At 46.1% G+C, this 14,126-nt stretch overlaps 1 protein-coding gene across 3 annotated transcripts in view; it reads left to right on the top strand.

The window, feature by feature from the left end:
- Nucleotides 1–1,262: 1,262 nt before the first annotated feature.
- The window catches only part of rem2 (RAS (RAD and GEM)-like GTP binding 2), an 18,851-nt gene continuing 5,987 nt past the window's right edge, over nucleotides 1,263–14,126 (top strand). The window contains exons 1-3 of one of the 3 annotated variants that reach the window (XM_064345824.1): nucleotides 1,263–1,662; nucleotides 4,810–5,125; nucleotides 6,207–6,280. In XM_064345824.1, coding sequence (XP_064201894.1) covers nucleotides 4,819–5,125; nucleotides 6,207–6,280 — 381 coding nt within the window. In that variant the 5' untranslated portion in view covers nucleotides 1,263–1,662; nucleotides 4,810–4,818. The other 2 variants (XM_064345823.1, XM_064345825.1) reach the window with 2 other exon arrangements.

Here is a 14,126-nt window from a genome sequence, read left to right as displayed (position 1 = left end):
TTCTTCACATGCAGGTTTTTTGAAACACGTGTGTTAATTTTGTCAAATAAACTAAACTAAACCAAACTAAACTAAATCCAAAAAGGGCCAGTGAGGGTTCAGGTTTTTGTGATAGCCCAGCATTACGACACCTAGCCGAAGTAGTTAACTGATCATAACAAGCGTTCAGTCAAGATGTTAAGCAGAATCAGGAGCCTTAGCGCTGGGCTAAACCATAAAAACTATTTTACAAAAACAAAAACCTTTCGGATCAAGATTGGAACACCCCCTAAGGTACTTACAAAGGGCTGTGACTACCGAGGTTGGGTAACATAGGAGTGGAATCCGTTTTGGGTTTTCGTGCCAGCTTCCGGCCTCTAACTGCTCAATTAGCTCTAACCTTTACGCCGTCTGTCTGACATTTCAGCTACATCTCTTGATAAGGGCATGAATGACAGCCAAAGACTGCTCTTGTGTCCCCCACGCGAAACGTTTTACTGTGATCTAATCGACCCGTGAGCCGGTGTCGATGCAGCCAGCCAATCAGCTTGTTTCTAATACCTCCAGGACCGCTGTAGTATCTTAGATGACTGGGGATGGGGGGGGGGGGGGTCCACACACCTCAGTGGCATTAAGAGCAGTCAGTTAAAATGGCTCCAGAGTGTAATGATTGTGGTTAAGCTGCAGAGATTCCTCTCCCATGCCATTAAAACCCAGACAAAGGCTTCAACATTAATTCACCAGTACATTGCCGTTTTTAAGAAGAAAAAAATCGGTTACTCAGTCATAGTTATTTCAAGTGGCCATATTTTGGTGAGTGGAGGGGGGGGGGGGGTCTGAGGCAGTTGAGAGGTCTGTCTGTCCTGGGGGGGGGGGCTGGATGCCTACTGTTCTGGGTGTCTCTTTCTTCCTCAGCCTCTCTCTCTCTCTCTCTCTCTCTCTCCTCTCTCTCTCTCTCCCAGTTTCAATTTTTAATTTCAATTTGGACAACTATAGTCATATTGCCAAAGCAACACATATAATACCCAGAAACATGTAAAAACCACACATACAACATGCAACAAGTACGGAAGGGGCACACATGCACACAGTTAAATGCATAATGAGTTCCACTTCTGTAGTATAATTATAATTTGGGTGTTTTCTAGGACTAAAGCATTCATTTTTTGATTCAAGTGAGTATATCAAAATCTATTGAACTTGGAGTGTATTACTTTAAGAATATACAAACAACACAGTCTGAGCAGAAGTACGTTTTCTGTCTCCCCCTTGCGGTGAACACTGTCTGGTGAAGCCACGCCGCTCGTGTGACACAAATTGAGTTAATTAACTGCACAATGTTGTGGAAACATTCTCCTGAGAAAAAAATAGATGAATCGAAGTGCTGTAGACAGTAGATAAGTCCCACGGGAGCAGCCGCTGCCGTCTGATTTGACAGATAAATTGGATAAATGTCAAAACCGGGTTTTCTGTGAGAAAGTGTTCTGGGACCCGTTACCTTTCATGTGAGTCATCAAAGCAGACGGGGAACGAAGGCAGGGGTGCGAGCTCCAACACACGCTCGAGGACGCGCAGCCTACATACATACGTTACGTAGAGAGAGAGAGAGAGAGAGAGAGAGAGAGGAGCGCCAGAAGGAAATTTGTGCGCCCTCAGTCCACGGGAGTGAGCGCGCGCGCTCAGGTAAGTGGAGAAACATTCCGCGGAGAGGAGAAGAAGAGAGGAGGAGAGTGAGAAAGGAAGGAGAGCAAGAGATGTCCACAGTGGTGTCTGATGGGTGCAGAGTTGCTCAGTAATTAACACAGAGAGAAAACAGCGGACAGTTGCCCGCGCGCACATACCGACTTACGCCAAGGCGGTATCAACCGGGCACTGGACAGCGACAGCGGGGTGACAGTAGCGCTTGGTAAAATAATCCTCCTTAGCATTATTGTTTCTCAAAGTTATTCGTTTGTTTATGGAACGACCGCATCGTAGGCTATACTGTTCGTAAGACAGTGTGCAAGTTTATCCTTCTACGAAACCCCAGTGGCTCATCGGTGAGTTTTTTCGCCTTTCCAGTTTGGATTACCGCAGGTTTGGACTTGAGAAATGTCTGTTAGAGGTGATTCTGGTGAGGAACTTGCCATTTTGCGATCGCTCGTGTCGGACGGGTCCGTTTTTGTATTTCTGACTCTTCTGGCGTTTTATCTGAATAATTTACGGTAAACCTGTGTTGTATTCAGCCGTGTGTAAGGAAGGCGGCTAACAGGTCGGGTGTCTGGTTTAGTGTGTATGTTATATACAGTGATGTGTAAAGGCCACGTTGTGGTGACAGTGAGCATGTATCCTGACGATCTATGCAATATTATTATTATTATTATTATTATTATGATTATTATTATTGTTGTTGTTGTTGTTATTATTACAACGATACTAATAATGTATACTTGCATCAGAAATATTGTATATGGAATATACAATATATATTTCTAATACATTTCTATATATTTCTTTATTTTAAAAAGTATAAATGTTGGAGAGAAAATGCATGGAGAAAACACATACATTTATGTATCTTTTTATGCTAATAATACAACTATTATCATGACTGCGATACAACATAAGTCATCTTACGCTAGAGTCTAATTCTTTTCATAATTGATGACAATGACGAAACAGAAGTTTCTTGTGTCTTTACTGCCACGATTCGGGGGTGTAATTTGATATAATGACCCTGTGCTGGCTCTGTCTTGTGTTCTCCCTCCACGTCCCACTCCCGGTCTCTTTGACAATGCAGTCATAATGAATTAATTAACTCCTTTTAATTAGTCTAATTGTTGTTGCCTTTGTCCCAGCGTAGAGGGCGATAGCGGCAGGGTAATGCAGTCTCAGGCACACCTGGTTCTCTTCTCGTTGCTCTCCTGGGACAACGTCTGCATTTATACTGATGCATGCTGTTCAGCCCGTGTGTGTGTGTGTGTGTGTTGCGTGTGTGTGCATGTGTGCGTGTGTGTGTGTGTGTGTGCGTGTGTTTGTGCATCCATGCGTGCAAGCGTGCATGTGTGTGTGTGTGTCCGCTCAGGTGTGTATATATATGTGTGTGTGTGTGTGCGTGTATGTGTGTGTGTGCTTGTGTGTATGTGTTTGGCGGGGGGGTTGTGTGTATGTGTGTATGTGTGTGTGTGGGTGTGTCCGCTCAGGTGTGTATATATATGTGTGTGTGTGTGTGTATGTGTGTGCGTGTGTGTGTGTGTGTATGTGCGTGTGCTCATTAGTGCGAGCGTGCGTGTTTGTGTGTGTGTGTGGGGGGGGGTGTGCGTGTGTGTGTGTGTATGTGTGTGTGCGTGTGTATGTGTGTGTGCGTGTTTGTGTGTGTGTGTGTGTGTGTATGTGGAGGGTGGGATACATGTCCTTATTATAGTTAGGGTATTCACTCGAAGGGGATATAGCATGTGAACAATATGTCTTTTTCATTGCATATATTTTCGTTATTTTTGCCAAATTCGCGATTCATATAACTTGATTAGCTGTATAAAGTTAGTAAGCTCTGATTTTTTATTAATTTCTTCAAAATCTGTCACTTTTAATAGTGGGTTCTATAATGGATGGAATGATTATTAATTAAGTTGCCTGGAGGACAGTAAATTACATTATCTATTCAAGTTTCTTGTAGAACTGTAATATCCTAAGCTGCAAGGCTTTACTTTTTATCCAAAACAATTATGAGCTTAGGCCCTGGATGTTCTTCAAAGATATGGCCAGAGCCATTCAATGACAACAAATGTATTTTGTCTTGTTGTTTCTTCATTAACAAAAGCATTGTAATTATTTATGCTAATTAATAATAGAGTGCCATATTATAATAGAGTATCTTTCATAAAGATAATTACATAATTGAACAACATCATATATATGGTTAATTTATACAGTGTAGCTACATAATATTTGTAGTCAAACATTTCAGAAAAGGGGAAAAGGGGAAACGAAATGAACTCCATTTCGGCTCAAACCTTTCTACACAAAATGCCTATGAGACAGTGGAGGTGGCTAAGCCACCCACGTCATCGCTGTCCCTAAAGGAACCGCTGCGTTTCCTGTTCAGGAAACATCGAAAATTAGGGGCAAAACCGTGTGTAATTAATGAGAAGAATGTTTTTCCTGTTTGTCAGATTAATCCCAAATTTTACTGCTCTTTTTTTGTATGCCACAGGGGACTGGCCTGATTCTGCCCTGCAGGGAATGATCACTGTTCTCCAGAACAAAACATGACACATAACATAACATGACATAGCATAGCATAACATAACATATAACATGACATGACATAGCATAGCATAACATAACATATAACATGACATGACATGATGTAACATAACATAACATATAACATAACATGACATAGCATAGCATAACATAACATATAACATGACATGACATGATGTAACATAACATAACATATAACATAACATGACATGACATGATGTAACAAAACGTAACATATAACATGACATAGCATAGCACAGCATAGCATAACATAACATAACATATAACATGACATGACATGACATAACATAACAAAACATAACATAATGACTAGAACAGGCCATTCAGTCCAACAATATTTGCCATTTTCCTACCACTAAAGTATACCTAGTGCTCGGTTTACCTACAAACTAGACAGTATCTATCTCTGCATCAAGCCTGCAAGATACTATCTTTGTAGGTAAAAGGAGCACTAGATACACTTTACTGTTTGTTACTGCTGTTCTTCTGCTTTTTGGAGGGCTCTGTTGTGTTTTCTTGTAATGTAATCAGACAGGCCCTAAATTTACGTTCTCTTTCCCTCAGTGTGTCGGAATGACTCTCTCCACTGCCCCGCCCCTTCGTAGAGGAAGCACACCTCTACCAATCAAGCACCAGCTCCGGAGAGAGGAAGCGGTCACAGATGACTCTGATTGGGTGCCGGGTCTGGAGGGGCCGCCCTCCCCTCGGATCAGCTTCAGCTGTCCGCAGGAAGAGCCGGTCGCACCGAGGCGGGACGGCAGGCAGGGGGCGCCGTTGCGGATCGTGCTGATGGGTCAGAACGGAGTGGGGAAGTCCTGCCTCGCCATGGCATTGGCTGGGGACATGGACCAATCGCAATCAGTGGACTCTGAGCTCAGCGGTACAGAGAGTGCGAGTGTGTGTGTGTCTGGGTGTGTGTGTGTGTGTGTGTGTGTGTGTGTGTGCGTGCAGCATTTGTGTGTGTGTAAGTGTATGTGCTTGTACAGGTGTGAAATACATTGTGTGGGTGTATGTGTTTGTGTCTTATATATATTATTTCAGTTTGAGGGAATGTATTTGATTGGCCCAGACAGTGGGTGAGCATTTGTACCAAGGGCGTAACTTATGGGGGGAACAGAGGGGTTACAGTTCCCACAATATTACAAAACAGGCCAAATAAAATCCCCCCCCCCCCAATAATATAGCATGATGATGAGAAAAATAATTTCATATAGGGAAGAGTCGCCAAATCTGGCAATGTACAACATATTATCCCAAAACAAACTTTAAAGAAATATAACGAACACACAGGATCCATGTTTTATTTTAGCAATGCAATTTAGCATGCTCTAGCATGTTCTATCAATGTTTTGTAAACTACTGTTGCTACATTGGTGCATGCTATTTCAATTGTTTCTATTAATCTATTGATTAATTTAGATGTATTAATTTAAATAAATTAACGTTTTTTAAAAACTCATCCGCTTTTTTTCAGTTTTCCGTAATTTTCAACAACTTTGCCGTGACTGCTCCGGAACTATTTTCTGTGACAGGCTGGGCGGCAGTGTAGCCCAGTGGGTAAGGAACTGGGCTTGTAACCAAAAGGTCATAGGTTTGATTCCTGGGTAGGGCACTGCCGTTGTACCCTTGAGCAAGGTACTTAACCTGAATTGCTTCAGTACATGACCAGATGTATAAATGGATACAATGTAAAAATGCTATGTAAATGTTCTGTAAGTCACTCTGGATAAGAGCGTCTGCTAAATGCCTGTAATGTAATGTGACAAACACCTAGCATCACGGTTCAGTAATCTGCAGTATTTCCCCCTTAGACTTCACCAGAAATGATCATTTCACAGCTGTTATTTAAAAAATTTCGAACTAACGTTACGCCCTTGATGTGCACAGTACTTTTATGTGTGTGTGTGTGTGTGTGCAAATGTGTGTGTGTACGTGTGTGACTGCGTATTCTTGTCTTATAGCTGAGGGATACCTTCGCACGGTAACAGTTGATGACGAAGAGAGCTCCATCATCATCTTCGACAACTGGAGACAGGTCAGTACCAACCAATCTTGTCTCTCTCTCCCTTTCCGCTCACTCCCTCCCTCTCCTTCTCCCTTTCTCTCTCTCTCTCTCCCTCTCTCTCTCACTTCTCTCTAAAATTATGTTCACATGTGGTGGGATGGCAAAAAATTGGTAAAAAATACAGACTAGATAAGTTGATGAGTTGGGGTTGCCAGGTATACAGTGCAACAGCGGGAGCATCAGAGTCCCTCCTGCTAACAGCACACGGTCTCTGTTTGAGACAGCTGTCCCTTTTAGTCACTACGGACAGGACAAATCTGTAGAACTTCTTCACATGTATTTAACCCTTTAAAGGGATCGTCCAACTTTTTGGGAAATTAGCTTTTTGGATACCCTACCCATAGTTAGATGATAAGATACCAATTTCAGCCCTGTGCATCCGGTACTAAAATATTAGGCAATATCTACAGGGCTGCATGCTAACTGTGTTACCACTATGAATGGCTGCAGATGGAAGCAATATTAGCTCTAATAAGTGAAGTGATGGAGATACAAGCATGTGTTGGGGCTTGCCATGTGTGCCTGCCACTGACTGTAAACTGCCACTGGGTAAGATAATATTTCCCAAAAAGTTGGATTATCTCTTTAAGGTGTAAGGCCACAAATATGTGATTATAATGTCCTTAACTGAACGTTCTAATGCTGATGTAACAGTCACTACTTGGTAACTAAATGCAATGGAGTTCTAGAACACTGACTTGGAATTTTGAAAAGACATTCCAGAAAGGCTTCTCTTCAAAGGCTTAAAAGAATGTGAAATCACGAGCTGTAGAAAATCCTGCTGTTGCATTTTAGTTGTGTTGTAATTAAGGATGATTCCCATGATTCCCATTTCGACTCTGTACTGCTTTTCAAAATGGCCGAGGGAGCTTCTCTGTCTCCATTTCACCACCCTTGTGGAAAAAAAAACCCCACTGTCCCCTGGTAGTCATGACTTTCCCATTGTTTTAGCTGTGGCCACTGAGCCTTTACTTGATCAGGATCGGACTTCTGCTTTGCATCTATGAACAGTACGGGACTCAGGAGTGGGTTTCTCTCCTGCCGAGGGTCCAGTTCTTTCGCTACATACTTCTTCTCTTTTTTTAAGGACGGTGGGGGCGGGTGGGGGGGTATGGGGGGTATGGAGAGGGGGGGTTGCGTTCCACTGGTCAGATCATCCAGAAAGGATATGCAAGGACAGGTTACTGCTGTAGTTGAGGTGCAGTTATGTTTGGGGCAGGCCCTCCCCTGCTGTGTGTTTCCTGCAGAAATACTAAAAAACGGTCTCCTATCTCTAATTTTGGTCTTCATTAGCACAGGGTGTGTGTATGCGGTGTGCGGGACGCTGCAGTGTGCCTGTGGGGGGGGGGGGGGGCGTGGGGGGGGAGGGAGAGGAAAGGTCTGTCCCATGAGATGCAGAGCCTGGGGTCACCTAGGCCAGGGAAACAGCTTAAATAGCAGCTACCAGTTTTAATAATTCAAACTCAGCCTTCTGCCTCTCCGGGGGGTACAGCTAAGAGTCTCTCTCACTCACTCTCGCTCTCTCTCTCTCTCTCTCTCTCTCTCTCTCTTTCTCTTGCTCGTTCTATCTCTCCTCGCTCTCTTGCTCCCTCTCTGTCTCTATCGCTCTCCCTCTTGCTCTCTATCTACCTCTCTCTCATACTCACTCTCTCTTGCTCTCTATCTTGCTCATTCCCTCTCTCTCTCTCTCTCTCCCTCTTGCTCTCTCTCTCTCTCTCTCTCTCTCTAAATGGAGCGAGCCCCTGGGCAAAGGCCAAATCGGCACATGGAGGAAGAGCCGTTTCCTTGGGGCCTCTGGAGTGTGTATCTGGGCCAGGCCCGGGGCGATAGCCTGGAGCATCTGCTGCGGATTTCACACATTCGCCCGGCTGTTACAGTGTCACTATCCAAACACACACACACACGTGTGCATCGTACAGCCTGCTGTCCAAACACACACACACGTATGCATCGTACAGCCTGCTGTCCAAACACACACACACACACGTGTGCATCGTACAGCCCGCTGTCCAAACACACACACACACACGTGTGCATCGTACAGCCTGCTGTCCAAACACACACACACATGAGTATGCATCGTACAGCTCGCTGTACAAACACACACATATGTGCATCGTACAGCCCTCTGTCCAAACACACACACACACGTGTGCATCGTACAGCCTGCTGTCCAAACACACACACACACACACGTGTGCATCGTACAGCCTGCTGTCCAAACACACACACACACGTGTGCATCGTACAGCCCGCTGTCCAAACACACACACACACACGTGTGCATCGTACAGCTCGCTGTCCAAACACACACACACGTATGCATCGTACAGCTCGTTGTCCAAACACACACACACACACACGTGTGTGCATCGTACAGCCTGCTGTCCAAACACACACACACACGCGCGTGCATCGTACAGCTCACTGTCCAAACACACACACACAAGTATGCATCGTACAGCCCTCTGTCCAAACACACACACACACATGTGCATCGTACAGCCCGCTGTCCAAACACACGACACGGTGTGTGACGCCCCTGTCCAAACACACAAAGCGATGTGCAGACAGTACTGTCCAATACATCACACGTTGATCGTTGCTGCTGTCCAGACACACACCCACTGTCCTCGTACGTTGCCTGTCCAAAACACACAACAACACGGTGCATCTAGCTCGCTCCAATTTTACTACACTACCACAAACACGGTGTGCATGTATAGCCTGCTGTCGAACACACACACGTGTGCTGTACAGTCGCTGTCCAAGACACACAAGGTCTGTACCTTGAAGATGCACAAGCACGTGGTGGTCACCTGGCCAAAACACTTAAAGTAGCACTACCAGTTGTCAAATCACAACTCAGCCTTGCCTCTACAGGGTCGCTGTAAACCTCACTCACACTACGCTCGCTGTCCTCTCTCTACTCCTACTCCTGCTGTTCAATACCCCTCGCTCATGCTCTCCCCTCTGTCCAATCCCCCACACATGTCTCGTATCACTCGCTCCAATACACACCCTGCTATGCATCTCATCTGCTCAAACACCTCACATCTCTCGTCATCTCAGCCTTGCTCTCCACACACACCTCCTTCAATGGACGAGCCCGCTGGCAAAGCCAACGCACATGAAAGACGTTCCGGGCCTGGTGTCACTGGCACAGCACCCGGGCATAGCTACAGCCTGCTGGCAAATCACACATCCACCGGCTGTACAGTGTCACTTCCAAACACACACACACACGTGTGCATCGTACAGCCTGCTGTCCAAACACACACACACACACGTGTGCATCGTACAGCCTGCTGTCCAAACACACACACACACACGTGTGCATCGTACAGCTCGCTGTCCAAACACACACACACACGTGTGCATCGTACAGCCTGCTGTCCAAACACACACACACATGAGTATGCATCGTACAGCCTGCTGTCCAAACACACACACACACATGTGCATCATACAGCTCGCTGTACAAACACACACACACACATGTGCATCGTACAGCTCGCTGCCCAAACCACCACACACGTAGTGCATCGTACAGCCTGCTGTCCAAACACACACACACACGTGTGCATCCTACAGCCTGCTGTCCAAACACACACACGCGTGTGCATCGTACAGCCCTCTGTCCAAACTCACATACACAAACACATTTGCCCTCATTTATCAATATTTTCAGATTTTGCATACGTAAATGTACGCATAATCACAAACGAAGCAACGAATACCGCCGGATTTAACAAACGCAGTAGTCCCAGCTTTTTGGCGTATCCATGTGCGTACGTTGATAAATACTGAATGCTTTGGATTTTTTAAAAAGCGCATTCTTAGAACATGTGATGGGCTGGAATGAATGTCCCTAAAATGGGCTGTAAGGAGCTTGGAATAAGAAGAGAAAAAAACGATGTAATCTGAAGCCGTGATTGAAGTGCTGTTAATGGAAGTATAAGCAAAAACAAAACACATTTTGTTCAGCGGCGTAAAGCCGTGGAGTGTCGGGGGGGGAGAGACTAAAGCCTGACAAGATATGGCAACACTAAGTCTCAAGTTGCGCATACTTCCAAACAGGCAAAATGAAAATGGTTTCATATGACACTACACTGGGGGTGGCAGTGTGGTATAACGCGTAAGGAACTGGTCTTTTAACCTAAAGGTCACATTCCTGGGCAGGACACTGCCGTTGTACCCTTGAGCTTCAGTACATATCCAGCTGTATGAATGGATGCGAACCAAACATCCAAGTTGTGTAAGTCGCTCTGGATAAGAACGTCTGCTAAAAACGCCTGTAATGCAAGAAAGTCCTAGCCCACAAACGCAGCACGTCGGCCACAGGGGTCAAGGTCAAGTGAGCTGAGCGTTTGGCTCAGACGAACGCACTGGACAGATCACAGGAGAGTTGTCACAGTCTGGATTTACCCCGGAGGGCGAATTACCCCGGAGGGTGAATTACCCCGGAGGATGAATTACCCCAGAGGGTGAATTACCCCGGAGGGTGAATTACCCCGGAGGATGAATTACCCCGGAGGGTGAATTACCCCGGAGGGTGAATTACCCCGGAGGATGAATTACCCCAGAGGGTGAATTACCCCGGAGGGTGAATTACCCCGGAGGATGAATTACCCCGGAGGGTGAATTACCCCGGAGGGTGAATTACCCAAGAGGCCCAGGGGTGGTCAATGAGCTGAGCGGGTGGTGAATACCCAGCGAGCATGGACATGATCCCAGGAGAGGGTGAATTACCCCGGAGGATGAATTACCCCAGAGGGTGAATTACCCCAGAGGATGAATTACCCCGGGGGGGTGAATTACCCAAGAGGGTGAATTACCCCGGAGGATGAGTTACCCCAGAGGATGAATTACCCCGGGGGGTGAATTACCCCAGAGGGTGAATTACCCCAGAGGTTGAATTACCCCGGAGGGTGAATTACCCCAGAGGGTGAATTACCCCGGGGGGTGAATTACCCCAGAGGGTGAATTACCCCGGAGGGTGCCGGCGTGACATGTCCACCCCCCCCTCCTTGCACAGACTCAGAAGGAGGCGTCCGGGCTGTCTTAACTGACTCGCGAGCCCTTCGTCATCCTCAGCGTACAGATCAACGCGGCCTTCGAAGATGCGCTGTCTCCGAAACGCACCGATGCCCCAAATATTTTGAGAAAGCCACGTCAGCCACAGCAATGGAAGCCTGCGCTGGGACATCTGTGCCCTATTTATAGCACACTTCGTTTACGTGTTCTACGTAATTTATATTCAATTACAATTAAGCGTTTATTAGATTAAGCAGGGTTATGCAAATGAGGCATCGACCTGTTTTAATGTTACTCCAGTTGTGATTTTTCATGTAATAATTTGAACAATTAAAATATAATATTCGATTAGCTTGAATTTTGTTTAAATAATTCTGCTACTCTTTTAAAATCGAAATAAAAGATTAATTAATTGAACAGTGAAGGCACAAACATGCGAAACAAGGTTTACAGCCGTGTGTAGCATTCAATCTGCCAGAGAAGCGGATTGGTCTCAGCTGAGCCGGCTGGTGGAGAGAGCACACGCGCCTGGGTTGTGTTAGCTAATCAGCCCAGGTGCTTAAAGGTGTGCTGCTCTCCACAGTTCAGGGCCGAGATCGGGAGCTTTCACCGAAAGCACTTCTCCTTTATTTAATTTTTGTTTGCATGTTTGTCAGATCACAACAAGCCAAAGACAGAAACAGGTCAACTGAAAAGCTGTCCAGCTACGAGCGGCGTGCGGAAAAGTGGTCGCTTTGTTTTACTTTCTTTTGTCTTTCTAATTTTAGTTTGTTTTAGTAAATTGTTTTCACCCGGAACCTGTGAGGGGGAAGGGTGTAGATGTTCCGTTATTTGATTTTGTGTTGGTGTGGGTGCTCTCCCTCTCTCTCTCTCTCTCTCTCTCTCTCTCTCCGTGAGGCAACCAACAGTGTTTCCCAGAACTGCCACGTTTCCCTCCCAAGGGTGTCACGCCCAACGTTTTTGTGATCAAATTTGTTGGGCTGGCGTTTGGTGAATGGGTTTCCACCCTCTCCGCTGTGCTGTAATGTGCGGCTTCTGGTCAGTGTTTCGCAGTTGTGCCACATTATATGTGATGGATCAACAGGGTAACTCACTCTGACGTGGCCATGCTGCTGGTTCGCTGCACGTGGCATCGTGCTGGGTTTTTACCTGTTTATAAAATGCTCTTTTAACCTTTATTTCTTTGCTGATTTTCACCGACTAGCAGCTTGTTGGTAATATTTTATCCTGCTCTGCTGTTGAACTGCAGTGTAGATAATAACGTCTGATTGTGATCAATCATTCTAATCAGGGTTTGGCCAGGTTGTTCAGGTTTTGTCAGGTTTGGTTGGTCAGTCGGGTTTGGTTGGTCATCAGGTTCGGCGTCAGTCAGGTTGGTTGGTTCAGTCAGGTTTGGTTTGGTTCATCGGTTGGTTGGGTTCAGTCAGGGTTTGGTTTGGGTTCAGTCAGGGTTTGGTTTGGGTTCAGTCAGGGCTCGGGCTGGTTCAGTCAGGGTTCGGTTCTGGTTTGTTAGGGTTTGGTTTGGGTTCAGTCAGGGTTCGAGCTGGTTCAGTCAGGCTTGATCAGGCTCATTTGGAATTTATTCAGGGTTCGGTTCTGGTTTGTCAGGGTTTGGCTCGAGTTCAGGCCGGTTGGATCAGGGTTTTGGGAAAGACGTGGTAAGGGTTTGGAAAGTGTTCAGGCTGGTTGGATCAGGGTTTTGGGAAATGCGTGGTAAGGGTTTGGTAAGTGTTCAGGTTCTCCGTGGCAGGGTGCAGGCCTGGTTCAGCCTGGCGTTCAGCGGAGGGTCAGGGCACGGCTACACGGCATCCAATTATCAGCTTTTCACCTCTCAGCCTGTCTCTGCTGCTCTCTGCTCGCGCCACGCAAATCTGCCCTCCTTTCTGCTCCAAGTCTGATAATCTCCCCCCATTGCCCTCCTCTCCGCCTCTCTCCTCTCCTCTGCCTCTCTCCTCTCTCTTCTCTCATCTCTGCCTCCTCTCTCTCCTCTCTCTCTCTCTCTCTCTCTCTCAAAGTCCCGCATTTAGTTTTAGTGTGTGTGTGTGTAGGTATTTAAGGAGGTAGAGGGGGAGGGGAGTTTGTGTGTGTGTGCTGGGATTTGCAGAGGTAGAGGGGGAGGGGAGTGTATTTGTTTGTGTGTGTGTGTGTGTGTGTGCAGGGATTTACGGAGGTAGAGAGGTAGAGGGGGAGGGAGGGGAGTGTATTGTGTGTGTTTGTGTGTATGTGGTCAAGGGGTAAAGGGGAGGGGAAACTATGGTTTCTGGTTTCTTAGTAAATTGTAAGCAGCTCGTGATTTATTTTTTTTCACCAAGTCAAGCCCAATAAAAACTAAGACAGACAGACAGACAGACAAACAGAGTAGGCCGAACAATGAAATGTGACTGACAGATTGATAGGCCTTGGCACATTCATTTTCGTATGTGTACAGACTGTTCACTCTCACTCAGAGTGCATACAGAGTAGGGGTTTCACTGCATTATTTCAGTCTTGTAATTTTGCTGATTCATAAAGCAGCAAAAGTGTAGCATTCAGCAGAATCTAGCCTGCTATATATTCAGCATTGGCTGCTGAGAGCAGCAATACTGCTCTGCCACTATATATGTGTGTGTGTGTGTGTGTGTGTGTGTGTACATAAGACACTGTGTGTGTCCTTGTGTGTGCATGTGTGCACGTGTGTGTGTGTGCGTGTGTGAGTGCGTGTGTGCACGGGTGTGTGTGGACAGTATGTGTGTGTGTGTGTGTGCAGTATGTGTGTGAGTGTGCTGGAGGAGGGCTTGGG

Source organism: Anguilla rostrata, chromosome 8, assembly GCF_018555375.3.
Source record: "Anguilla rostrata isolate EN2019 chromosome 8, ASM1855537v3, whole genome shotgun sequence".
Classification (NCBI taxonomy): domain Eukaryota; kingdom Metazoa; phylum Chordata; class Actinopteri; order Anguilliformes; family Anguillidae; genus Anguilla; species Anguilla rostrata.
Note: the sequence above shows the minus strand (reverse complement) of the source record. Positions and strands in the feature narration are given on the sequence as shown.